Source organism: Callospermophilus lateralis, chromosome 8, assembly GCF_048772815.1.
Source record: "Callospermophilus lateralis isolate mCalLat2 chromosome 8, mCalLat2.hap1, whole genome shotgun sequence".
Lineage (NCBI taxonomy): Eukaryota > Metazoa > Chordata > Mammalia > Rodentia > Sciuridae > Callospermophilus > Callospermophilus lateralis.
In genome coordinates, this window is record NC_135312.1 from 108,083,719 (window position 1) to 108,110,082 (window position 26,364).

General features: G+C 35.7%; 1 protein-coding gene across 2 annotated transcripts in view; it reads right to left on the reverse strand.

The window, feature by feature from the left end:
• The window catches only part of Tmem144 (transmembrane protein 144), a 34,219-nt gene extending 13,176 nt beyond the window's left edge, over positions 1–21,043 (reverse strand). For both annotated transcript variants that reach the window (XM_076864165.2, XM_076864164.2), the window contains exons 1-8: positions 20,918–21,043; positions 18,079–18,248; positions 15,733–15,855; positions 14,138–14,237; positions 12,178–12,258; positions 8,167–8,248; positions 4,467–4,543; positions 2,008–2,126 (exon numbers count right to left, since the gene is read on the reverse strand). In XM_076864165.2, the coding sequence (XP_076720280.1) occupies positions 2,008–2,126; positions 4,467–4,543; positions 8,167–8,248; positions 12,178–12,258; positions 14,138–14,237; positions 15,733–15,855; positions 18,079–18,187 (691 nt within the window). In that variant the 5' untranslated portion in view covers positions 18,188–18,248; positions 20,918–21,043. The remainder of the gene's footprint in view (positions 1–2,007; positions 2,127–4,466; positions 4,544–8,166; positions 8,249–12,177; positions 12,259–14,137; positions 14,238–15,732; positions 15,856–18,078; positions 18,249–20,917) is intronic.
• Between the last annotated feature and the right edge of the window lie 5,321 nt (positions 21,044–26,364).

The window sequence follows — 26,364 nt, forward strand, 5'->3', positions numbered from 1 at the left end:
TACACAAAGGAAAGGAGTAATAATCCCTGATGGTGCCGATCTCTGAGAAACCCTAATTCTACTGACAGGTTAAGCAGATGGCACTCTGGCCACACAGATGGGTTCACTACAGGTTTTTGGTTGGCAAAGTCACTTTGGATTCAATGTTTCTGTCACCTAAAATTTTGACATAGATGAGTGGGCTTTCTTGTGGATGAATGCTGAAGGACAGAGAGTTTGTCTAATTCTTCTTAATCTTAAATTATACTTCTGGGTCATACAAGAATGATACTTCTGTATATAGACCTCCACAAAAGAAATAACATAAAATAGCAATTAAAAGTACTGACTACCTGATGGAAATCCTCTTTCTGCACTTAATGTGAGACTTGGGCAAATCACCGGATGTCTCTCTGACTTCATTTTATCAGTTGTAAAATGAGGATAACAATGGTATCAATTGCTATCAGGGCTAACAGAGTATTTGCAAAGATCTTACAACAGATGATACATATGTGTTTGTTAAATAAATAAAATAAAAATAATGCCCCTTAGAATTATTTTTAATAAAGTGGCATACAGTGTGTTCCCATCAGATTACATGCAGAATTGTGGTAAGGAAGGTCTCTAAGAACCCGCTGTTCTATTTGTGTAAAGACATTATTGAGGCATTGTTTATTATGTCCCGGTACCAAGAACAACTTTACTCCTGAACAATTTGTTCTTTTTATATTGTGTTCACTGAATCCTAGGCCTGATCTAATTTCCCTCATGGTTACAAGAAATCCGAGAGCCAAATTTATGCTCATTTCTTGCAAGTGTGTAAGTGCAGTAGAAAGTTTTTAGACTTATTCCTGGTTCCCTTTATTTCCTCCCTCTTGCTTTTCCCTTCTCTTTTAATTTATCCTATGTTATCCTATTTTTATTAGTTTTCATCCTTCAAAAATGAAAAGAATACAAATATGAAAAAGTATTTGTAGCAAGAAAGACAGAAGTCAATAAAACGGCTGAGTACTGTATATGAGGCTAAATATAAAAAGGAAGAAGGAAACGGTGGCATCTACCCAAAGTCTGTGTGCTCTGTTCAAGTCAAGTTCAAATCGCTGCTTCTTCATTAACCTTTCCCTCATGACTTGTGCTCTCCAAACTTCTCCCTTATCTGAACACAGGTCATGTTAATTTTCTGTACCATATGATCTAGAATTTTATTTCACTTGTGTTTTAATTCCCTTATCATTTCATGGGCGTAAGGCATGTTTCAGTATGATTACAGAATCCCAGAGTAGATCCTCTTTCCTCTGCTCCTGACCCTATTGAAGGCTATGGCATACAGTGTTGAGTTTACCCCTGAGAGATTAATTTTATCATTAAGTAGTGAGATATTATCAGGAAGCATTATGTTGAGCCTTTCCATGTACCACCCTGTGCTTGAAAAAATAATATCTTCTGACTCAATAGACTGTACTTTGACCTTTACTTGATTTAAAAGTATTATGTACCACACTTTAGCCTTTTCTAAAACAAGCAAAAGAATACACATTTTCCCAGCGATCATCTAAATGGAAAATATCACCAAATCTTGCTGGAAAGCCAAAAATGATGTGCTAAGATCCCAATAGTTGAAATGAAGCCTGACTACAGCTGATTCTATTTGTATGTTAAAGATCACATGAAAATACTCTCAGCCCTTTATTACTTTTAGTCTTCAGGACTTTTCTAAATCACCATTCACAAGTGAAAAAGTAAGGGGCTGGGGTCGAGTGCTTGCGTGGCACATGTTGTGGCTCAGGGGTCGAGTGCTTGCTTGGCACATGTGAGGCACCGGGTTCGATTCTCAGCACCACATAAAAATAAATATATGAAATAAAGGTATTGTGTCCAACTACAACTAAAAAATGTTAAAAAAAGTGAAAAAATAAGATCAAATATACATATCAACATATACTATATCACATTGCTTTTCATATTCTTAAGACAAGTAGGTATCAATGAGTTTGTTTATAAAGTAAAATAATATTTTATTCTCACCATACTGGCTTGCCCCTGCATATATGCTGTCATTTCTTTTGCTGTGGTCCTTAATATAAATGATTGGCACAAATGTAGACCCATAGAGTATTCCAGATATCACTGCAAGACTGCAGCCCCTTCGGAAACAAAGATAATTCACCATGAATCTCAGCCCAGAGAAGTATTGCTGACAAACACACAAATTGAATCATAAGTAAAGCAAGCTTCAAAATGCAGATCACAAGGTCTTTAGCAGAAATCACCCATCTATCTCAAGCTCTGTGATTGGCAGAAGTCAAAGGAGTATCCTGCAGTATTAAGTGGCATGAGCACCAGGACAGGCACAGTCTGCTGTCAATTTTGGAAGTACATGAATTGCCAAAGTCAGAGTGGATTATTGCTATAAGCTGTCATTACACACCATAAGATGGGAAGAATTTTGCTTCCATTGTATTGTACAGTCTACATAAATAAAGTTGACTCTTCAATTAAATTATGAGCCATTTATGGACAGACACTATGTCTGATGCATCTTTTTAAAACACAGTATAATATCCAGCACAGAACTATGATAGACAAAGTACTAAGTACATTTTTGTTGAAAACAACTCTTGAGACCCACAGACTTGTTTATGCATTCTTTGACTATGGCATGGTCAAGGGGAAGTGCTGACTTAATTCAATAATCTGGATATTTCAGGTAAAATATTCCCTTTTTATAAGGAGAAAATGTTTCATATTAAGCACTGGAGTCATGCTGATTTCTCAGAATTGGGCCTTGTTTCCACAAAGCAGAGATTGCCAGTGATTTTGGGGGAGAGGTGATTATTATTTTGCAATAATCCCTTTAACTTAATATAAACGGTAATAACATGAAACAGGAAATTTAGGCAAAAATGATTCCCTCCTAAGCCTAAAATCAAATTCTTATTCAATTTTAATACTTCTTAATTAAGGAATCAATATAATTCATCTCCTTAAGGTAGAGGAAAAAAACAAACCAAAACAAAAAATCATTAAGGATTTTTTTCTCACATTGGAAATCCCTGAGCCATGTGAGAAATGGTTTTCATGTCCCCAAAACAAACAAGACATAAACCAGGCCTGCTTAGTTATAAGACAATTAAAAATCTTATTTCTTTAACAAATATCCCCTTAAGTGGGGGAAGATGATTCATGAAAAACAAAAATAAAAACAAAAAATCAAACATTTGAAAATATTTGAAAAAATGTTTATTTGAAGATTTCATACTGTGGCAAAAATAGCAACATATTTATTTCTTTTACAGCTTGCTTATTTGTTCATTCTTTTACTCATTTAATTTTTTAACTGTTTATTTCTCTGCTTATTTTCACTATAAAGATAGTATATATACAATTAAAAGCAAAGCTTTAGACTGGGGATGGAGCTTGGTGTGAGAGTGCTTGCCTAGCACGAACAAGGCCCTGAGTTTGATGCCCAGCATCACACACACACACACACACACACATACACACATCTATTTATATATACATATATAAACAAATATATATGTACATACACACATATCACACATGAATATATACATATATAGTTTTTTTCTTTTGGTAAAAGGGATTGAACCCAGGGGCACCAAACTACAAAGCCACATTTTATTTTTTATTTTGAGACAGGGTTTTGCTGATTTGCTTAGGGCCTTGCTACATTGCTGAGGCTGGCTTTGAACTTGTGGTCCTCCTGCCTCAGCCTTTTCAAGCCACTGGAATTACATGCAGAAGCCAGTGTACCCAGAGGCTTTATATTCTGGAGGCCAAAAAAGAAAAAAAAAAGGTGTCACCACACAAAGTTTGAAGCAGCCATGAATTGTAAAACGCAAGCTGTATATTGTTACGTATTTTCATATGTTTTTGTCAGTCCAAAAATTAAGAAAAAAACAAGCAAACATAAATCTCATAAAACCTTACACCTAAAATAAAACCGTTTTATGTGGAACCTAATTCTCTGAGTCCTTGTGATCAACACAGTGAGGGTAGGACTCACATAGACACAAAATATCACATTATAATTGACAACAATATCTTGGTATTTTGAAACTGTCTAACACCCGACTGTGGGGTGGGCATCCTGGGCACTGCTGTACTAGAGAAGTGTATTGCCCTAACTTGATCATCATTACTGAGAATGCAATTGATATATTGCACCATTACACTATCCTGTTTTAACTTTTGGTGCATAGTCTTGACACATGAGGTGGACTTTGTCACCTGCTTATCATGTGGACTTTGTCACCTGCAATGGCAATATTCCCTGAAGCAGCTGAGCTCATGGGCCTCTGTACCTAAGATCCAGCAGGGGACAAAGAAAACCTCACTCCAAGGAACTAGAAGTCAAAGCTTGTGTTATCTCCTTCTAGAACTCAGAGGAATCTCTCTTCACTCTGGCTCCCCTGCTTTAACCAGATATGAGACAGAATAATAAAGAAGTAACCTCTCCTTACACTATGCGGTGGTATACTGTAGGAAGTTTATCCACCCAGGAATAATCAGGACAGGGATCTTGAGCTGTGTTGATCGCCTATTGAAAACATTGGCAGAAACCAAATCAAAAGAACATTCAAGTCATAATTGCTCTGGTGACAAAAAGATTTCCAGTGATTTCCTTTCCTCTCTCAAACATACCTTAAAATATGAACATGCTATCCACACATTTTGATAGCTTGAGTTCATTTCTTTCTGATTCTGTCCCCTCTTTCATTCAGAATGGTTTGGCAGTTGGCAAGTTCTCCACTGACATTTTTCACAGGATAATGTGTGGCTATTTTGATACAGCTATTGAAACTAACAAAGGTCATTAACTCTTGTGGTTCATTTGTATATTTCAACAACCTGTAAAGAAACAGGAGCCAAGAAAAACTTAGACTCCTAATATGGAATGCCTAAACTCAGTAAGTTTGTTTATTTCAATTTTAGGAACTGAATCAGTTAATAAAATATTTCAAGGAATGTTTCACAATTAGTCTTGTATTCTAAAACAGGAAAAACTATGAGCAAATTCATAATAATACTTCTACTATTGACTGTAATTTTTTGTCTTTCTTAAACTCAAAGTGTCCTTGATGTTGTATCTACACTTTTGTATGAGATAAGAAACTAGGTTTGAATTCTTTGTCATGAGCTAACAAAGTTTTGCTTTCTGACTGAAAGGGCTCAGAACTCATGGCTGCCTACTAACCCATTCTGCTCATTATGTGTCTTTAGACTTAGCGCTTGTTCATATCCTTCCTCCTTGTCTAGGAAAATCTACTTAGCCTTCTATGTATCTTTAGCAACTTCTATTTCTATTACTGCATTACTTTCTTCCTCTGTTTGAAGGTTGGTTGGTTGGTTGGTTATCAGGGTCCTTAAAATGGGCAATGAACACTAGGAACCTCCCATATTAAGTCGTCCATTCCCCCTGAAACACATCCCTGATTACAGATACCTACAGATTAATAAACCTCTTCTCTCTTATGCTTAAGCAAATTATTAGTCAACTTTAGTGCCATACCAGTCATTTTAGTTGATAAATGTTTAACAGGAGATTAAGGAGAGAAGAAAAGATTTATTTTGAAGTAAGGAATAGAAGTAGCACCTTGTAGGGAAGCTGTGGGCCACTGGACTCTGGGCCAATGGCAGGAAATCCTTGAGACACAGGAGGTTAGTTTCCAGGTTCATGGCTGGGCTTGGCCCTAAAATAACTTCTTTAATATATAGCCAGTGACACATACGCATCAAGTCTCTTAAAAAGGATGTTCCTGTTTGATTCAGATTTGCTCTTCCAGACTAATTTAGATTTGTCAATTTCAGAAGAGTGACTTCTTATATATTTTGTCTCTGCCTTTATGTAGAACCAGATAATAGAAGAGAAATGGGAAGAATAAGTGTCATTTCTCCTTTCACATGATACTGTTGACTTGTTCATTGGTTTCCTCTGCTCTATTCCTTCTTCAAGACCTCCTCCACCCCGCTGCTTTTCTTTTCCTCTTTTTTAATGTGTTATTTTTAGATATATCTGACAGTAGAGTGTATTTTAACATATCATACATATGTGGAGTATAACGAGCCATTCTTACGATTGTACAAGATGTGGAGTTATGCTGGTCATGTGTTCATATAAGAACAGAGGAAAGTTATGCCTGATTCATTCAACCTTTTTTCCTATTCTCCTTCCCTTCATTCCCCTTTGTCTACTCTATTGAACTTCTATTCTTCCCTCCCACCTCTTGCTTATTGTGTGTTAGCATCCACATTATTAGAAAGAACATTTGGCCTTTGGTTTTTTGGGATTGGCTTATTTCACTTAGCATGATAGTAGCCAGTTCTATCCATTTACTGGAAAATGTCATAATTTCATTCTCCTTGGAGACTGAGTAATATATCATTGTGTATATATACCACATTTTCTTTATCTAAATTAGTTCCATAGCTTGGCTATTGTGAATTGTGCTCCTTTAAATATTAATGTGGCCACATCACTAAAGTATGCTGATTTTAAGTCTGTGGTATATGCCGAGGAGTGGAATAACTGGACTAATGGTGGTTCCATTCCAAATTTCCTGAGGAATCTCCATATTGCTTTCCGTAGGGATTTCACCAGTTTGCAGTCCCACCAGCAATGTGTGAATGTACATTTTTCCCCACATCTTCACCAACATTTATTGTTTCTTATTTTCTTTATGATTGCCATTCTGACTGGAATGAGATGGAAATTCAATGTAGTTTTAATTTGTATTTCTCTAATTGCTAGAGATGTTGAAGATTTTTTATTTTTATTTTTTTGGTACTGGGGATTGAACTCAGGGACACTTCCAAGCTACATCCCCATCCCTATTTTGTATTTTATTTAGAGACAGAGTCTTACTGAGTTGTTTTATGTTTTTTATTGTTTTCTTCCTATCTTGATTTCACTTTTACTGAGGCGTGCTTTGAACTCGCGATCCTCCTGTCTCAGCCTTCCTAGCTGCTGGGATTACAGATGTGTGCCACTGTGCCCAGCTTGAACACAAACATTTGAAAATAATTGAAATATATTATATTTTTTGACCATTCATGTTTCGTCTTCTGTGAAGTACCTGTTTGATTTCTTTGCCCATTTATTGATTGGGTTATTATTATTAATAATCATCATATTGGTGTTAAGTTTTTTTGAGTTCTTTGTATATCCTGGAGATTAATGCTCTATCTGAGGTGCAAGTGGAAAAGATTTTCTCTCATTCTGTAGGTCTCTATTCACACTCAATTATTTCCTTTGCACTGGAGCTTTTTAGTTTGAATCCATCCACTTATTGATTCTTGATTTTACTTCTTTTGCTTTAGGAGTCTTGTTGAGGAATTTAGTTCCTAAGCCAATATGATACAGATTTGGGCATACTTTTTCTTCTAGCAGGTGTGGGGTCTCTGGTCTAATGAATAGTTCCTTGATCTGCTTTGAGATAAGGATTCAATTTCATTCTGCTACATATGGATTCCAAGTTTTCCCAGCACCATTTGTTGAAGAGGCTACCTTTTATCCAATGTATATTTATAGCACCTTTGTTTAGTATGAGATAATTGTATTTATGTAAGGTTTGTCTCTATGTCTTCTATTTTGTAAAATTGGTCTTCATGTCTGTTTTGGTGCCAATACCATGCTGTTTTTGTAACTATAGTTCTGTAGTATAATTTAAGGTCTGGTATTGTGATGCCTCTGCCATCACTTTTCTTGCCATAGATTGCTTTGCCTATTCTGTACCTCTTATTTTTTCCAAGTGAATTTCATGTTTGCTTTTTCTATTTCTACTAGAAACATCATTGGAATTTTAATACGAATTGCATTAAATCTACCCTACTGCTTTTTAAAGTTTTATTTACATTCTTCTGCAGAATTTAGGGCTTCCTTATTGTACAAGTTCATAAATCATCCTAAAATATGGGGATGCATGCATACATCTCCTAGTAGGCATTTAACATTCATAAAATAAATAAACCTCTGTGCTTACTGAGGAGCTTTACTGTGCAAATATTGATTGCCTGCTGCACAGACCTAGTCACAATAAGTAAGCTCTTTCATGCAACCATGAGTGAAAAGAAAACTCTACCTCCTCATCTGTATTTCAAATTTGCTGTTTTCCTTCTATCTTGATTTCATGTTTCAAATCAGCTGTCTCTATTGAGACTCACCTGCTCTGTCATTAGTGGGGTGGTGTCCATGGAACATGTGCCATTTGATATTTCACTTTTGATGAATAAGAATATGAAGGCGCTGTAAAGAAAACACATTTAGTTATATTTATCATAACATGTGTCCGCATTAAGCTGCCTTTTAAGCAAAAAAAAAAAAAAACCACACTTTAAATCTTTAACTACCTATGATATGAACATAACTTCCAAATTGCCGTTTCTTTAGAACTGCCTTTCTATCTGATGTCTCTCCTTTCACGTCCCTATCATAATGCACTCTCTACCCACATCTAGTATTTTTATAGCAAATGCCTGACTTAGTATTAAACTGTACTCAATAAGCATTTATTAATCATCTATTATGTTTAAAACATGTTTTGGAAAAGTCTGATGATGATGTGAAAGGGTTGTTGTACATGGATAATAATGGATCTTGCTTCTTTCAGGATCTCATAGTTCAACATGCTGATGGGAGGCATGTGGCTAGAATTAAAAGATGCACAAGGTCATTGTGCTTTTGTGGCAGCTCCAGTGGTTTCCAGCAAGTGCTAGCTCAAGGCAGAGGCAATTGATCCAGCAATGCCTGTTGGGCTGTGCTCTCCTTCCCTGTTTTGCTCCATAGGGTCAACAATACCTTCTATCGAATCCTCTGTTATTTAAAATTCCTAGTGTGGCTGGATGCAATGGTGCATGCTTATGATTCTAGTGGCTCTGGAGACTGAGGCAGGAGGATTTCAAGTTCAAATCCAGCCTTAGCAACTTAGCAAGGCCCTAAACAACTCAGTGAGAGTCTGTCTCTAAATAAAATACAAAAAAAGGGGATGTGGCTCTGTGGTTAAGTGCCTCTGGGTTTAATCCTTTGTACCATAATAAATAAATAAATAAATAAAAATACCTAGTGTGGTATTTGGTTATACAGGTTGTCACAGAGGGAAAATGTAAAGCTAGGAGTTATCTATCCAATCTTTTAAAGAATGAATTGTACAGAGGATTGAAACAGTTGTTTTAATTTTAAATAGAAAAGCAACACCCTAAACCAGTGAAACCATATTCCAAGTTTCTTTACACACCTCATGAAGCTCTAAGTTTATCCAATGAATGTTCTTCAGAAAAAAACTGATTTCAATGAGTTAAAGTAATGAAATGACAGATTCTTAAAATTCCTCCCTGAAGAGAAACATAGTTGGGGTCCTAGAGACCCCACAGGAAGAGATCATTGCATGGATTCAGATCTGAGCCAAGCTGCAAGAGTTCTCAAGTACATTGTCTAGTTTAACATAAATTTGATCAGAGTAATGCTACAATTAGGCTTTTTCCCCCCTCTGCAGTACTGGGGATTAAACCTGTGGTGCTTTATCACTAAACTTTTTATTTTTAATTTTTTTAAAAAATTTGAGACAGGGTCTTACTAAGTTGCTGAGACTGGTCTAGAACTTGTGACTCTCCTGCCTCAGTCTCTTGAGTTGCTGGGATTACAGCCATGCACCATTGTGCCAGGCTATAGTTAAGATATTAAATGTTTCCCAGAAGCCCATGTGTCATTGGCTTGGTCCCTAGCCTGTGGTAGGGGAGGTGGTGGAGGAAGTTAGCTCATTGGAGGCTTCCCTGGAAGGAGACTTTGGGAACTGGTCCGTTCTTTTCTCTCTTGGGCCATGAGGTGAGCACCTTTGCTCCCCACCAAGTTACTTTGCCTCACCACAAACCCCAAAGCAACAGGGCCAATTAACCATGGATTGAAACCTCCAAATTCATGGGCCAAAATAAACTTTCTCTTTCCAAGCTGATAATCTCAAGTATTATTTGTTTAAGTAACAGAAAGCTAACACAATTATTAAAAAATAGTGATCAAAATGAAAACTGCCTAACATAAATGAGCATTAACTATGGTACCTAATATTTTCAAAACATTTAGCATATTTTATTTCATTTAATCCTCAAAATGTCTCATAAGATTGGTTTTATTATTATTATTATTATTATTATTATTATTATTATTGATGATGAAGAAACCAAGACTTGGAGAAATGAAATGATTTGGCCAAGGTCACACAGGAAGAGTGGTAAAACATAAATAATTAATTTGTGATCTTAGAAAATGCACTCTTTCTACAGGAAAAAGAAACATTGAGAGAACAATCCTTAATAGACTTGGGTAAACTAGGCTTAGATTACCATTCAGTTAAAACTAAGGCATGCTACATTACAATTTTAGGGTGCAAAAAAATTGCTTTTGAGAGAGCTATTCAAATGTAGAATATTTTAAGTCGTACAAAATACATAAAATAGCCTCTAACCAAAAAGTGTTCAGAATATACTACTTTAGAATAATCTACATTATTTCTCCTCTAGTTGCCCTAGGACTACTCTCTAAGGCAACATTTCAATGACAAAGAGATTGTTCCTGAATGTGGCTGGGGAAAAGCCATCATTGCTGGTGGAAGGGAAATATACTGTTCTTTCCCTGAAGACTAAAAATGTACTAAAATCTTTCTAGGCTGTGCTATTCATTTTGTGAAGACTGACAGGGAATATAAATGGAGTCTGGAGAGGATGGGGACTGAATTTAAGGTGACCTAATTCCTGTTAGAATTTTATTGAACAAACATCACCATGTAGAGATTCAAATTCATTTTTATCCTCACTCATATAGTGTGTATGACTAGACACAGATACATCCCAAAATAGGTATCCCAAAGAGCATGGGTTTTCACAGAAGAGACAGTGATTATCTAGTTAGGTTAAGAAGAATGAGTGAGAAGTCAGAAATAGACACTGGCAACAGAGTGAGTACTGTAGGGCCCTTTATCAGAGGTTTTGTTTTCCAAAGTTTCATTTACTTGTGGTCAACCCTGGTCTGAAAATATTAAATGGAAACTTCCAGAAACAAACAACTCATAACCTTTAAATTGTGCATAATTCTGAGTAGCATGATAAAATCTCATGTCATATCATCATGTCAAGCTTGGGGCATAAACCATCCCTTTGTCAATGTATCCATGCTGTATATGCTACTCACCAATTGGTCACTTAGTAGTTGTCTTGGTTATCAAACTGAATATCAAGATATTGCAGTGCTTTATTCAAGTATCCCCTTTTTTTGCTTAGTAATGGCCCCAAAAAACAAAGTACTGGTGTGGGCAAAGCAGATATGCCAAAGAGAAACTGTAAGTTGCTTCCTTTAAGTATAAAGGCAAAAGCTCTCAACTTTGAAAGGAAATAAAAATCATTGTGAGCTGAAGTTGCTAAGATCCATGGTAAGAGACTGTGAAGAAGAGAAATTTATGATAGTTTTTCTGTCGCACCTCAAATTGCAAAAGAATTGTCACAGTGTGTGATAAATGCATAGTTAAGATGGAGAAGGCATTAAATTATAGGGTTTGGTACTATCTGCAGTTTTAGGCATCCATTTGGACTTTGGGACATATTTCCCTTGAATGTATTAGGACTATATAATAAACAGAAGAGAGAATCAATGACTATTTCAGGGCAGCAGAAAGCCAGCATTTATTTATATAGCATGTTTGAGTTAGCAGTATACTTCAATATACCTTTTTTTTAAAAAAATATTTATTTATTTATTTTTAGTTCTCGGCAAACACAACATCTTCGTTGGTATGTGGTGCTGAGGATCGAACCCGGGCCGCATGCATGCCAGGCGAGCGCGCTACCGCTTGAGCCACATCCCCAGCCCCCTTTAATATACCTTGATTGTAATTTATGAGTTATGTATTCTGATTTTCTACAAATTATAGATAACAGAACTGAGCTTCAAATAACTTAAATGACTTTCTCAGTGTCTCCACTACTGATAGCTACTGATGGTGTTCCTGAATCCAGATCTAGTATTTTTGTACTCTAAAACTGGTTTATCATTATAAATAAAGAATATGAAGGAAAAAATCCTGAAGATTTTATAAAATGTAGGCTCAAAAAAAGTAAACATATCAGGATCCTTAAAAAGCAGTTCAAACATTTGGAAGAATAGCTAAAACATTAGAAATGGCTATGTACCTTACTATTGAGAGCCCAGCTCCAATATAATTTAGCAGAGGTTTTGGTACTTCTTCTGCATCCATTCCAAACCAGCCAAACCTGGAAATTCAGAGAGTCATATCAAATTAGATTTTTGTTGACATGTTGTACCATATTGTTTAAGGGCATAGATGTGGGGCCAGATCCTGGGTTCAAACTCTAGCCCTTATTCTTACTAACTCTAACTTTGGACAATTTTCCATGTTAAAAGTGGGGAAACAATCATACTTATAGGGTTGTTATAAACATTAAATGGGTTACCATATGTAAAAGTACTACTTGTAAGTGTCCCTTTTCTATTAAAACTTAAGAAGGAGAAAAAAATAGTTCAAGTGAATAACTGAATACTAATTAATTGGCTGCAATTTTGTATAGTATTTAGTTTTTTTTTTTGCATACTGAATATTGAACCAAGGGTTTTGAGCATGCTAGGCAAGTGCTCTACCACTGAGCTACACCCATGCCCTTGTATAATGTTAGAAATATATTTTTAAATAACTTGGTTAAAAAACTTCTATTCTTTGTAATCACTTTAAATTTTTCTTTTTCTTTTTCCCCTCATGCCTTGACACTATGGTGATCATCACCAAGAATTACTGAGAACCATATAGAGGCAAGGGATAAAGAGGCAAGAAGAAGCAGAAAGTAGTTATTTGTAAAAAGTTCAGGTGGTAATGGGAAAGAACAAGAAAGAATGTACCCAGTGGAGGTTAGTAAATTAGTTTGCTTTCCTGGTTTGAGGTGGTAATAATGCTTTTGACTGCAATGGGAGCCCACATTGTAAGGTGAGAGCAATATTCTTCATTCTGCTCATTTCCCAAAATTTGTCTTGAGTGTGCACATTAATGTAGACCAAGGGCAGTTAGACTGGTCCATGCACGCTATATGATAGGGAAGCCACCGGCCATCCATGACTACTGAGCACTTGAAATGTGGCTAGTACAATTGAGAAATTTAATGGTTGCTTTTCTCAATGTTTAACTCATTGCCTGTGGATTCAATAAAAATAGACTGTAGGTTGTGGCTACTCTGTTGGACAGCACTATTCTAGAACTAGGGTTTGCAAACTTTTTCTTAAAGGGCCAGAGTTAGAGTTTCAGATTTCCTAGGTTTGAGGTTCTCTTGATTTGCAAGCAGCCATAGAGACAGAAGCTGTGGCCCATGCCTGTAATCCTAGCAGCTATGGAGCCTGAGGCAGCAGGATCACAAGTTCAAAGCCAACCTCAGCAACTCAGCAAACCCCTAAGCAACTTAGTGAGACCCTGTCTCAAAAACAAACAAACAAACAAAAAACAAAACAACAACAACAAAAATGAGGCTGGGTTAAGCGCCCCTGGGTTCAATCCCTGGTACCAAAAAAACCAAAAACCAAAAGCCAAACAAACAAACAAACAAAAAACAAAGAAAACTAGCCACAGTTAATATTTAAATGGATGGGTATGGAAGAGCAGGAGACCAATTCACAGATTGCAGATGCTGCTGTAAGGGAAGAATATGTGGGTTTAGAATTGGAAGGCTGGGTTTGAATCCTGGCTTACTAGTCTGTGACCTGCATGACTCAACCTCTTTGAGGATCAGCTCTCTTATAGCACTTAACTTGCATAATTATGAAAATAAAATGAGGATGATGCACATAATACATTTTTAGTTAATTGTCAGGTAACAGGAAGAGGAAATAAACATTCAGTTTTCCTTCTCTCCTCCCACTTTTTTCCTAGATATAATTCTTTCAATATTTTTGTTTTAATTTTTTTTGCTACATCTTGATAAAGTATCTAGATAATTTACTAAGAACTTAGAAAAATAATTAAATGTGACATTTTATTTCTGTGAGAATAAGAATCATATGCTATTCTCCTCAGCAAGCCCAACTCTTAGCACTTGTCTTAAATTAGGTATGGGTGCAGGAAATCTTAGTTGAAAAATTGACTTGTATTACCTTGAGCTTGCCCAGCCAGTTATAGCATTAAATGATCCCCAGATTAGGATTCCGAGGCCTAAACCAATGGTTTTGATAATTGGGACCACAGCAATGTTCCCTGTAGATGCAATACACAGAAAAAAAAATTGTTATTTTCAATATATAAAATAAATTTATAAATTAATGTTTATTTATATTTAAAATTAGTGTTTATTTCAACTTCAACTGAAGTGCATGGGGTTTATATAAATTTAGTAAAGGATATTTCTTCATTTTAAAATAAGATAACTACTTTTTTAGCATTAAATTTATAATTATGATTGCTCAAAGAACTAGACTTAGGGAAAAATCCCATGAAGACATTGAATTGGCTTCTTGCCTAACTGTACAGATGTTCTTCATCCTTAACAAGGGTTTCTATTTCAGGGCTCTTTGTAAAAGATGTAAATGATAAAACTATAGTTCTCCTTGAATCAATCTGGGGCCAACCACTGGAGAAGCCTTGACTCAAATATAGCCTCAGAATCTACCCTTCTACCTTCATGGACTTGTCTTCCAGGTTTCCACATTCACCTTCATTGACTTTTCTTCTAAATCTCTCAATTTAATACCTTGTGCTCTTAAGGGTCAATCAGGGCCAAATCCATGATTGCTTTTTACCAGTTCTTAACCCCTCATTAGCATGGCCTCAGCCTTGCAGTCTAGCCTCCTTCTTACAAGATTTCCTTTCTGGATATCCAAGATTCCTTCAATTCCTGGTTAGTCTCCTGTATCTCTCTAGTTCTTTCCAGCTGTTCTTTCTCATCATGCCTTCTGGATTAAATGCCTCCTGCAGATTTCACTTGGAACATGCTCTTCTTGCTATATCTATATTCTTCATTGGGTACTGCACCTAATTTCATGATTTCAGCTGTCAACCAGAGATACATACTCCCAGCATGACAGCTCCGGCCTATACCTGCTTGAGTGTGAAGTGTTATGCTGATAAGAAGTTTGCAGCTAGATGTTCTATTGATGAAACGTTAGGATTTTCAAATTCAGAGGTTCCAAGTTAACTCCATTATTTTCCCTTCCAAATATTTCTTTCTGTTTCCTCATGTATCAATAACAGCATCCTCCTAATCAACTATAATAAAGCCCTACATCATCAATTCCTCCCTTTTCTCTGTGGTCCATATCCTATCAGTTGCTATGATCCCAATCTGTACTATCCCAATCTGTAACATATCCCCAAATTTGGCTCTTCCCCACTGACTCCCAGTGGAATCTGCTGAGTGAATATAAACACTACTGAGGTTGTAAAAATCTGTAGGTTGGATGGATGCTTGCTTATGAGCACATAAGATAATAGATAAGATTTGCTTAAAAAGATTGAAATATTTGAAATAATAATTTTCTATCAAGAACTTAAAAATCATTGAAAGGAACAAATCAGGAAATGTTCACAAAAATGTATTGAATATTTAAAAGGAAGAAATTACATAGTTAATTTATATTATCTATGACTAAGTATTATAGAGAATTTCTGTTTGTGCTCTTTCTTCTCTTTGTGAGTTTGAGACGTGTTTTGATCATTATTAAATGATTATACAAAAGGTTACAACATACAGTACCTGTTGCCCAGATGCAGCCCCCAAGCATTGCAAAAGGCCAAAACTTAGGGCATCGTAATATCAGGTTGACCACCAAAGCAACCAACCAAATGGCAGCACAAAGAACCCACTGAAGAAACATTCCTGGAAACAAAAGAACTTGGTGTTAATGCTCCAAAATGATTTGAGTGAATTTTTGCTTAGGAATATGGATGAGACAACACAGTAGGCATGGACACAGTTTACTAAAGGTCTGTGCAGTAGGCACTTTGCACACTTCATTTTTACAAGTTTTCTGCATTGTAATTAACACTAACTTAAAGAGAAAATAAATCCCAGATTAAACAATTTGTCCAAATAGCTGCTAGTTTGTAGATCTGAAATTTAAACGCAGGTTGTTTGATGCTAAGCCTATACTCAGTGCATTCTGGCTTAATTCTTCTTTTTTTTTTTCACCTATCAAACAAATCAGGAATTCTCAGTTACAGAATGCTGGCCAGACCAAGTCTGTAATTCCATTCAGATGTTACAAGAGCCATCCACCCAAAACGTGGCATTAAGACTTTAGAGTAGCATACAGTGACTTAAAACTTTTTAGGAATGATTTGTGCCAACTCTGGGATAAAAATAAAGTCTTTTATGGCCCCAAACTGGTCTCATCTAGAGTCTAATGCCTGTGATAAGCCAGAAATTACAAATCTGAGAATAAGCCTTCTAGATCAGGACGGCTCTCCTTTGTAATGTTTTTAGCTCCTATTTGCTGATGATCTGAAGATCACCTGATGATATGAGATGTATCTGTACCTCTCTAAAGCTGCTGCACCATCAAGGATTTAGGAATTAAAAAGATAAAGAAATAGTTGACATTGAAAGAAAAAGTCAGTTATAACTCAACCTGTCACTTTTGACTTTGAGGATGATTTTTGCTTATTTCTATTTACTCTCCCAGTGGAGGAGAGGAAAAAAATTGGCTTCTAAGACAACAAAGTAATATCACCAGATGAAAAGGAACTTCATTTTATAAATTCTTCACTTTATAAGTGAGAAACTAAAAACGAAAGATCTGAGAAAATTTGCCCAGTGCTGGGAGTGTGTATAGCTCAATGGTAGAGCATGTGTCTTGTGTGAGGCCCTGGGTTCAATCTACAAAGCCCAAATAACTAACTAAATCACTAAATTAACTAATTAAATTTAAAGAAGTAGACTTGCCCAGAAGCACAAAGCTAATTGCAAGAAACCTAAAATCCAGATCTCTACTCTTCTCCCCCGCTTTTTTTTCTTTCTTTTTTAAGTAGTTTCCATTCCTGTTTCAAGTCCAAATAAAAAGAGAAGAAAGACTATGGAGGAAAAAGATTTGTAATCCTATGGTCTAGGCAGTATGAAGACATAAGAAATTAGGGAGATAAATGCTAACAGAAAGTTTCTTCCTAATAGATGTTCCTCATTCCAATATCTTCAATTCCTTCTGGCTTCCATATGGAGAGTATTAAATAAAAATAACTCTGACTTTTCATTCTCTAAAATAAACATCACAGGCAGTTTTAAGATGACATGTGCATTACTAAATATCACTGCAAAGCCTTCAAAACTATGCAAAAACCATGCAATACAAACCACAAAGCTTTTAGGGAAAACGGGTTTTGGGGAAAGAACACTGGAAAACTTCATCAGCGATGTATCAAAAAAGAGTAGACCTAATGAGAATGACAGTTGGTTTTAACTGGTTAAATACATGAATGCTGCAATAAATATAGCACTCGGAATTGAAAAAGACTGGAAGTTAGCTATAGAAGTAGCACTGGAAGATAAAATTACTGTGAAGTTGGTGAATAGAAGATTTTGCCTTAAGATGCATGTATGATGCATAACACATGGGGTGAACTGAGGAAGCTTAGGGGTTTGAAAAGTGTGTGTGTGTTTGTCTACATGTGCATGCATTTTGTCTACTACTACACATCTGTATTCATCTTGATGCAGTTTTCTTTGTTCACCTAGTGTTTTCTCAGAGACAAAATTGCATATGAGCTAGCATAAAACTCCTGTTAGGCTCAACACTGTTCTGTAATACATCAATCATGTCGGAAATGTGTGTTTTCAAAACAAGTGTTATTAGAATTTACTGTGACTTTCTTCTTATGTAAACATAGCAGATACTGTCTGAAAAGCTTTCCTGATAGTACCTAGTTCTGCTGTTTTACCATAAAATCTTTAAGGGTGATACTATACTAACTCTCAGATAAACAGGTATGGATACTGTCAAATGATTTATGTTAATGCTTTTCATTACTTTTTTAGGTATAATTTTTTTAAAAAGACACAAAAGATTTAAAAATAATTTTAGGTTAATAATGAAGAGAAAATAATTACCATCACCAGTATCATATTTTTTAAGTGGTACAAAGTTTGAGCCAAACAAAAGTACCGCTACAGAAGAGGAGAGGTAGCCAATGGCTAGATCTGTTCCATTATTGGTCATGGTTCCAGGAGTGCAAGAGAGGGCTGGTTCACTTTTGGCTCTATATGCTTTTCAAGAGTTTCTGAAATAAAAGAAATAAAAATGAAAGAATCAAGAAGTGTTGAATCTCTGAACAAATTGTAATTAATACACAATATCATCAATCAAAAGTATGGACTCTAAAATAACTTCTTGAAGATGCTTAGAACATTATGCAGTTATATAATGTTCACATGCCACATGTTCATTCATTAATTTTTTTCATTTATTCTTACAACAAGTATGTTTTATCACTAACTTACAAGTTTAAAAATCCAACATTTTTTTTGCAATTTAACTTCTTCCAAGATCTGGATCCAATTTTTATTACATTACATAAAAGATTCTCCTCTATAGGTAGACTAGTATAAGGGAAAGATTTGGGGGCTGGAACTTGGTTTACTTCAGTTGGTTGTTGTGACAATCAAATGCAAAAACACCTGCAAGGACTTCTAGAAAGCCTAAGTGCTTTCTTAAGCAAAAGCTTTTGTTTCTTTTCAACATCAGCTTCAGGGCACTTTAGGTTGTACTGCTGCAACAAACTCAGAATTCCCTAGGGGAAAAGGTACTTTTCTTTTCATGAGTAATACACCCATTGTGAGTTTTAGTCTAAATAGTTCATGAATCTCAGTGGGTGTATAATAGAGGTAGACTCTGTGCTGAGCATTTGGGAGGCAATGAGTTCCATCCCAGCACCGAAATATATATATATATGTCGTTCATGAACCTCTGTATCATTATGACCTTTAAAAAAAATAAACAGAAGACATGCTTCAAAAATCTTGTAAAGTGAAAGCTCAGCAGTGGTGTGTTGTGCAATAATATCAACCAGTTGAAGTGTATGAGTCAGCTACTTAGCTGTCTGTGTTGTGCAATCCAGGAGCCATTAGGCACATACAAATAGCTAAATTTTCATTAAAATGAATTAAATCAAATAAAAGAGTGAGAAATTCAGTTCCTCAGCCACATCAACTACATTTCAAGTGCTTAATAACCAAATGTGACCATTAGCTACCCTACTGCACAGTGCAAGTTACAGAACTCTTCTATAACTGAAAAAAGTTCTAGTGGACAGCAGTGGTTCTCCTATGAAGAAGAGGACCCAAACTGCAAGAAACCAAGAGCCATTTTTTAAAAATAAGAAAACATTAGGAAAAGACCACTAAATACAATTCACCTTATTCAGCTGCATGAACTTCATGAAACACACACAACACACACACACACACGCACACACACACACACACACACATTTTTATCAGTTTTCCACAGTACCATTTTGTATTTGTATTCATATATTGACCCTTTGGAAAAACCTTGTGGAATACAATTCAAGATAATCCAGTTTTTCTTTTTTCTTCACATTTAATGTTGCAGTGATAACATCTTGTTGATATATATTGAATAAAAAAAATCTGAAATCAACTTTCCTTGTTATTTTATTTTTTAAAATAATAAATATTTAAAGATTCATGTAATAGTTTTACTGACAGGCTCCAAGAAAGTTTAAGCCCTCGAAATGGTTCACTTGCACTAAAGTTCAAGGGCCAAATAGGCAGAGCTGCCAAGATATGATATCAGAGCTAAGAAGGGTCAGAGAGATGAGAATTATCTGGGAAAGCTATCATGGGACTAGGATCAGATGTTAGATAAGAATCTTTTTTTTCCCCATTTTAATTAAAAAGAAGCAAAGGAAAACAAAATCTTTGTAAGTACATTGATAAAAACAGATGACTAAACTTCAAAGACTGCAGATGATTTTATTGTCAGACAGCCTTTTACACCTCAGATTTCACCCTGAATTGGTGCATGAACTGCATTTGACTGCTGTATGACCATTAATCAGTTATAACCCATATAAAATAAAGTTTATTACATACAGCATGTGATCTAATTTCAATGTGTGTTGGTAATAACATACTGTCTTTAAGAAAGAGTCTACCTCTTTCTAAATCAGGTTTTGTGGAAAAGAAAAGCACCATCACTTTTTTTTTTTATAGCATATTGCTCTCAATTGCTTTGAGTCCAAATCTGTTAAGTCTCAAACTATATTATTTTGGTGCTGGATGGAATTTCTCTTTGTAATTTTATGTTTACTTTTTTCCTTTTTAAGATTTTTATCATTTTATTTTCTAACTGGCACAAAACATAAAAATTATACATATTAATGGGGTATAAGGTGATACCCCATTGTATTCATGTATTCATTGTGTAATCTTAAATCACACTAAAGATCTTTCTTCAAACATTTATCATTTCTCCATGATAAAAACTTTTAAAATTTTTCCTTTTGTTTGAAATTTTTAGTGAAACCAACATAATTTTGTAATGTTTACTTTTAACTGTCTACTTTATGTTTTATTAAACTGTATTCTTTTTTTTAAATCTTACTACTTCATCTCACTTATTAGTAAATATTTTTCCCCTACGTTTTCCCTACCAATTTAAACTTCTAATCATCCCCCCTCCTTCTTTGTTAAGTCAGTATTTGGTGGGTTCTGATCTATACTGCTTGTTCTACTTCACAAGGATTTCATTCTTAGTTTCATGCTAATTTCCTCAAATCTCCCGCAAGCCTTTACTGCTCTCTCGGTTAAAGTTAACAGTGCTTGCACGTATCTATTCTGAGCCTGGAGTTTTCTTTTAGCCACCCGTCTGTTTTTTGAAAAGTCATTCCCGCCCCCGACAACGCCACCCGGTCTCTGTACTCACCGCGTGGTGTCCCGGCTGCGCAGGGACCGAGTACTACTGGGCGCCCTGAACTCGACCCCTCCCTGGCCCAACCAACTCTCGGGGAGCTACTTCCTGCTCTCACAGTTCCCTTCCCACCCCCGGCTGAATCGGGACTTCCAGCACCTGCCTAGGGAGGCTTTCACTGGGCTGCAGGTTGGGACCGCCTTTTTTCCAGTGTGGGACTGGAGCGAACTGTCAGGTGACAGTTGAGGACTCGTCAAGCCCTTTGTCAATCAACCAGCAAACCAGAGGAGTATTGAGTATAAAGATGTGATTGTTCAGAGAAGGCTGGGCATGTCACCCAAAGCTCACAGTGTTATTTGTGGTGTTTATGAATAAAACAAAAGACTGGGAATTTCACATTGTGGGTAATACTGTAAAATATTAAACATCAAAACATCAAAACATTCATCTAAACTATTGAGGTCACTAACATCTCCTGTGACACAAATTTCACTTGTAATCACTAATCCTTTCTAAATGCACAAACCGTTGATTTATATATTTATTTAATGTGTACTGAGTGATAGATGAGTATAGGACTTTCTAGGCTTCTTAAGCTTGGTGGCAGAATATTGCAATGACCAGGGAGGTGGTGGTGGTGTGTGTGTGTGTGTGTGTGTGTGTGTGTGTGTGTGTGTGTTTCTTCTTCTTTTAATAGGAATCTCATACCAGACCAACTAAAATAGAATCTCTAGGGGCGTGGCTCCAGAATCATTTCCTTTTAAAACTTCCTTCAGATGACATTAATGTGAAGCCAGGCTTGAGGATTATATTCTATATTTATATTATGTTCTATATTTCATTGCCTGTAAATTGCCTGAAGAATGGTTGAAAATGTTGACATCTCTACATAGATTTTTAAGAAACATTGCTTTACTTCTCTATTGTCCAATATTTAAGTAGCCACTAGCAACATGTGGTTATTATTTAAATTAGAAAAAAAGTAGAATAAAAAAATCCAGTAATTCACTTGCATTGGACACTTCAACTGCTAAAGCCATATATGCAGATTATAGGACATTTCAATCTTGCAAAAGTTCTACTGGAAAGCATCGTTTTACACAGCCCTGGGAGTGTGTAGACAAAGTCCTAACTTCACATAGGTTCCAGTTCAACAAAGGACACAGACATGAACTTCAAGTTCAAAAAGGGGAAGTACTAAGTTCTATCCCAGTCTGAGTTTAAGGAAGTCCTCTTTGAAATTAAGTGATATTTAACTGAGACCATCCAGTGGTTGTTGATGGTTATGCAGTTCACAAAAAGAAAAAAAAAAAAAAAACCAAAAAAACATTAAGGACCATTCAAAGATGAGGTATCCTGGAGATTTTGTTTTCAATATTGTTCACAGTCATAAACTACAGTGTCATAAACTAAGCAGATGGGAAGTCAAAGTATTATTTCATTTTAGGGATTTAAAGAAGCTAAGACTTTTCCCTTAAAGGAAAGGATTAATTTAGCAGTTCAGAAAAATTTTTGAAAAAATAACATCCCTTTAGCATGCGGACATACTTACTTAGCACATCTCTTGTTTATTGTGCTTTTGACTTTATTGTGCTTTGCAGATATTGTATATTTTCACAAATGGAAGTTTTGTTAAGCAAGTCTGTTGATGCCATTTCCCCAAAATTATGTGCTCATTTTGTTTCTCTGAATCACATTTTGGTAATTATCATAGTATTTCAAACTTTTTTCTTTTTCTTTTGTACTGGGGATTGAAGCCAGGGGCACTTAACCACTGAGCTACATTCCCAGACCTTATTTTGTTTTTTATTTTAAGACAGGGTCTCCCTAAGTTGCTTAGGGCCTCACTAAGTTGCTGAGGCTGGCTTTGAACTTGTGATCCTTCTGCCTCAGTCTCCTGAGCCACTGGGATTCCTGGCATGTGCCATTGTGCCCAGCAAACTTCAAATTTTTTCATTATTCTTGTATCTGTTATGAGATCACTGATCTGTGATCAGTGATCTTTGATGTAACTATTGTAATTGTTTTGGGGTACTATGAACTGCAACCATAGAACACAGGAAGATTAATTGATAAATGTGTGTATTCTGACTGCTCCAGCATCTGACAGTTTCTCTCTTTGGACCTTTCTATTCCCCCGAGTCACAACAATATTGAAATTAAAGCACTTAATAACCCTGTAATTGTCTTCAAGTGTTCAAGCAAAAATAAGAGTCACATGCCTCTCATTAAACAACAAACAAACAAAAAACAAGAAGAAAAAACTAGAAGTAATTAACCTTAGTGAGGAAGGCTGGTTGAAAGATCAGATAGGCTGAAAGCTGGGCCTATTGTGTCATACAGTAGAAAGTGAATGCAAAGGAAAAATAGTTGAAGGAAATTAGATGGGCTACTCCATTTGCATTTCTTCCTTTGAGAAGTGTTTCTTCAGATCTTTTGCCAATTTTTAATTGAATTACTTCTCTTCTTATTGTGAAGTTTCATGAGTTCTTTATATGTTCTGGATTTTTAACATCTTTCAGATTAATAGTTGGAAAATATTTCCTCCCATTCTGTAGGTTGTTTCTATATTCTTTTATGTTCTTAGTTGTGCAGAAGCTTTTTAATTCAATGAAACCCCATTTGTCAAGTTTTGCTTCTGTTTCTTGTGCCTTTGGGGTCATCTCCAGTAAAACATTGCACTGAGGAAAAATTATTGTCTTGAAATATTTTCCCTGTCTTTTTCTAGTAGTTTCAGAATTTCAAGTTTTGCATTTAGATCTTCCATCTATTCTGAGTTGAATTTTATAAAAAAAAGTTCTCAGTATCTTTAAGTCATTGGAGAAATGCAAATCAACACTACAATGATATTTTATCTCATCCCAGTTAGAATGGTCTTTATAAAAAAAGAAAATGCTGCCAAGAATGTGGAGAAAAAAGGACTTTTATATGCAGTTGGGGGGAATATAAATGAATACAGCCACAGTGGATAATAGTATGGAGTTTACTCATAAAATTAAAAATAGAACTGCCATATGATCCAGGAATACCACTCCCAGGTATATATCTAAAGGAAATGAAATCAGCATACCAAAGAGATACCTGCATGTTCCTATTTATTACAACACTATTCACAATAGCTAAGATAGGGATTCAGCCTTGTGCCCCTCAAGAGATGAATGAATAAAGAAAATGTGGTTTGTGTACCCAATGAAGTATTATTCAGCCACAGAGAAGAATCAAATCATGTCATTTGCAGGAAAATAAGTGGAACTGGAAGCCATCATGTTAAGTGAAATAACCCAGACACAGAAAGACAAGTACTACATGTTTTCTTTCATATATGGAAGCTAAAACAAAGTTGGCCTTAAAGTACACTAGTGACTACTAGGAATTGGGAAGGGTGGAAGGGGGAGGGACTAGAGATAAGGATTTGATCAGTTCATGCTATATGCATGTAGGAAATACCACACTGAATCCCATCCCAAAAAGAAAATTTAAAAAGTGCTGTTCCAGTGAAAAATAGAATGGTAAAATGAAACAGCTTTACTGCTGATATGGAGACATTTTAGCCTCCATATTTTTAAGTCTTATTATTTTTAGTGGTCTAAAAATTCTAATAATTTTAGCTTTCTAAAATTCTAAAATTTCTGGATTAATAATTTCAGCTTTCAGATCTTATTATTTCAAGTCTTATTATTTTTAGTGGTCTAAAAATTCCCACAAGCCAAAGCCTAATTCAGAGAAAAGCTCTAACTCTCTTCAAGTCCTTGAAGGCTGAGAAAGTTGAAAAGGTTGCAGAAGAAACATTGGAAGTTAGGAGAGGTTGGTTCCTGAAGTTTAACAAGTTATCTCCATTAAAAAATAATTTGCAAGATGAGCAGAAGGGCTGAGGCACAAGCTGCACCAAGTTATCCGGAAAACCTAGCTAAGAAAATCAATGAAGTTGGTTACACTAAATAACAGATTTTCAATGAAGACAAAACAGCCTTATCTTGGAAGAACGTGCCACCTAGAACTTTCATAGCTAGAGAGGAGAAGTCAATGCCTGGTTTCAGAGCTTCAGATGACAGGCTGGCAATCTCATGGGGGGTTAATGCAGCTGGTGACTTCAGGTTGAAGCCAAAACTCATTTACCCTTTGGAAAATCCTAGGACAGTTAGTGTATTGATTTGCTCTGCCTGTGCTCTAAAAATGGAAAAGCGAGTCTGGATGACAGATGTCTGTTTAAACATAGTTTATTGGATATTTTAAGCTGACAGTTGGGACTATAGCTCAGGAAAAAAAATCTTTACAAAATGTTACTACTCATTTACAATGCTTGTTGTCATTTAAGAGCTTTGACAGAAATGTAAAATGAGATTGTTTTCATGTCTGCTAACATAGCATCCCTTCTGTAGTCCATGGGTCAAGGAATAATTTCAGCTTTCAAGTCTTATTATTTAAGAAATATATTTCATAAAACTATAGCTACTATAACTCATCATTTCTCTGATGGATTTGAACAAAGTGAATTGAAAACTTTCTGGAAAGTATTCACCATTCAAGATGCCATTAAGAACATTTGTGACTCACGGGAGGAGGAGGTAGAAATATGAACATCAAAAGAGATCCGAAGAAGTTGATTCCAACCTGCATGGATGACTTTGAGGGTTCAAGACTTTAGTGGAGGAAGTAACTGCATATATGGTGAAACTAGCAAGATAATGATGAGGAGTCACTGGTTTGGGATGAATAAAGAAAGGGATTTCTTGAGATGGAATCTACTCCTGGTGAAGATGCCAGGAATACTGGTGAAATGACAACAAAAAAATTAAGAAGATTACACAAAGCTTTGTGATAAAGCAGTGAGTGGCAAATTTTGAGAAGAATGAAATAAATTCAAAATTGCTAAAATGCTAAAACACAGAGAATGCTACTGAGATATTGGTGAGAAAAGTACCAACTGATGAGGCAAATACCATTGCCACCTTATTTTAAGAAATTTCCAGAGCCTGCTAACCTTCAGCAGCCACCACCCTGATCAGTCAGCAGACACTGGCATTGAGGTGAGACCCTCCAATAGCAAAACAACAATTACTACTCACTGAAGGCTCAGAGGATCATTAGTATTCTTAACAATAAAGTATTTTTAGTTAAAATAGGTAAGTATTTTTTTTTTAGAGATAATACTATTGAATACTTAATAGGCTGCAGTAGAGGATAAGTATAAACTTAATGTGCACTGGGAAATTAAATAGTTCATGAGACTCACTTATTTGCAATATTTGCCTGATTATGGTGGTCTGGAACTGAAAACTCAAAAACTCTGGCGTATGCGTATAGATACACACATATAACAACATGCTTCCACAGATAAAGGGCCTTAAATCTAACCTAGAATTGTTTCACTCTGTGAACAGAAAAGGCCTCAAAGATCATGTGATTCATTATTGCTTCTGACTCACATTGAAAAAACAGATTTCTACTGTTGAGAATTTCCT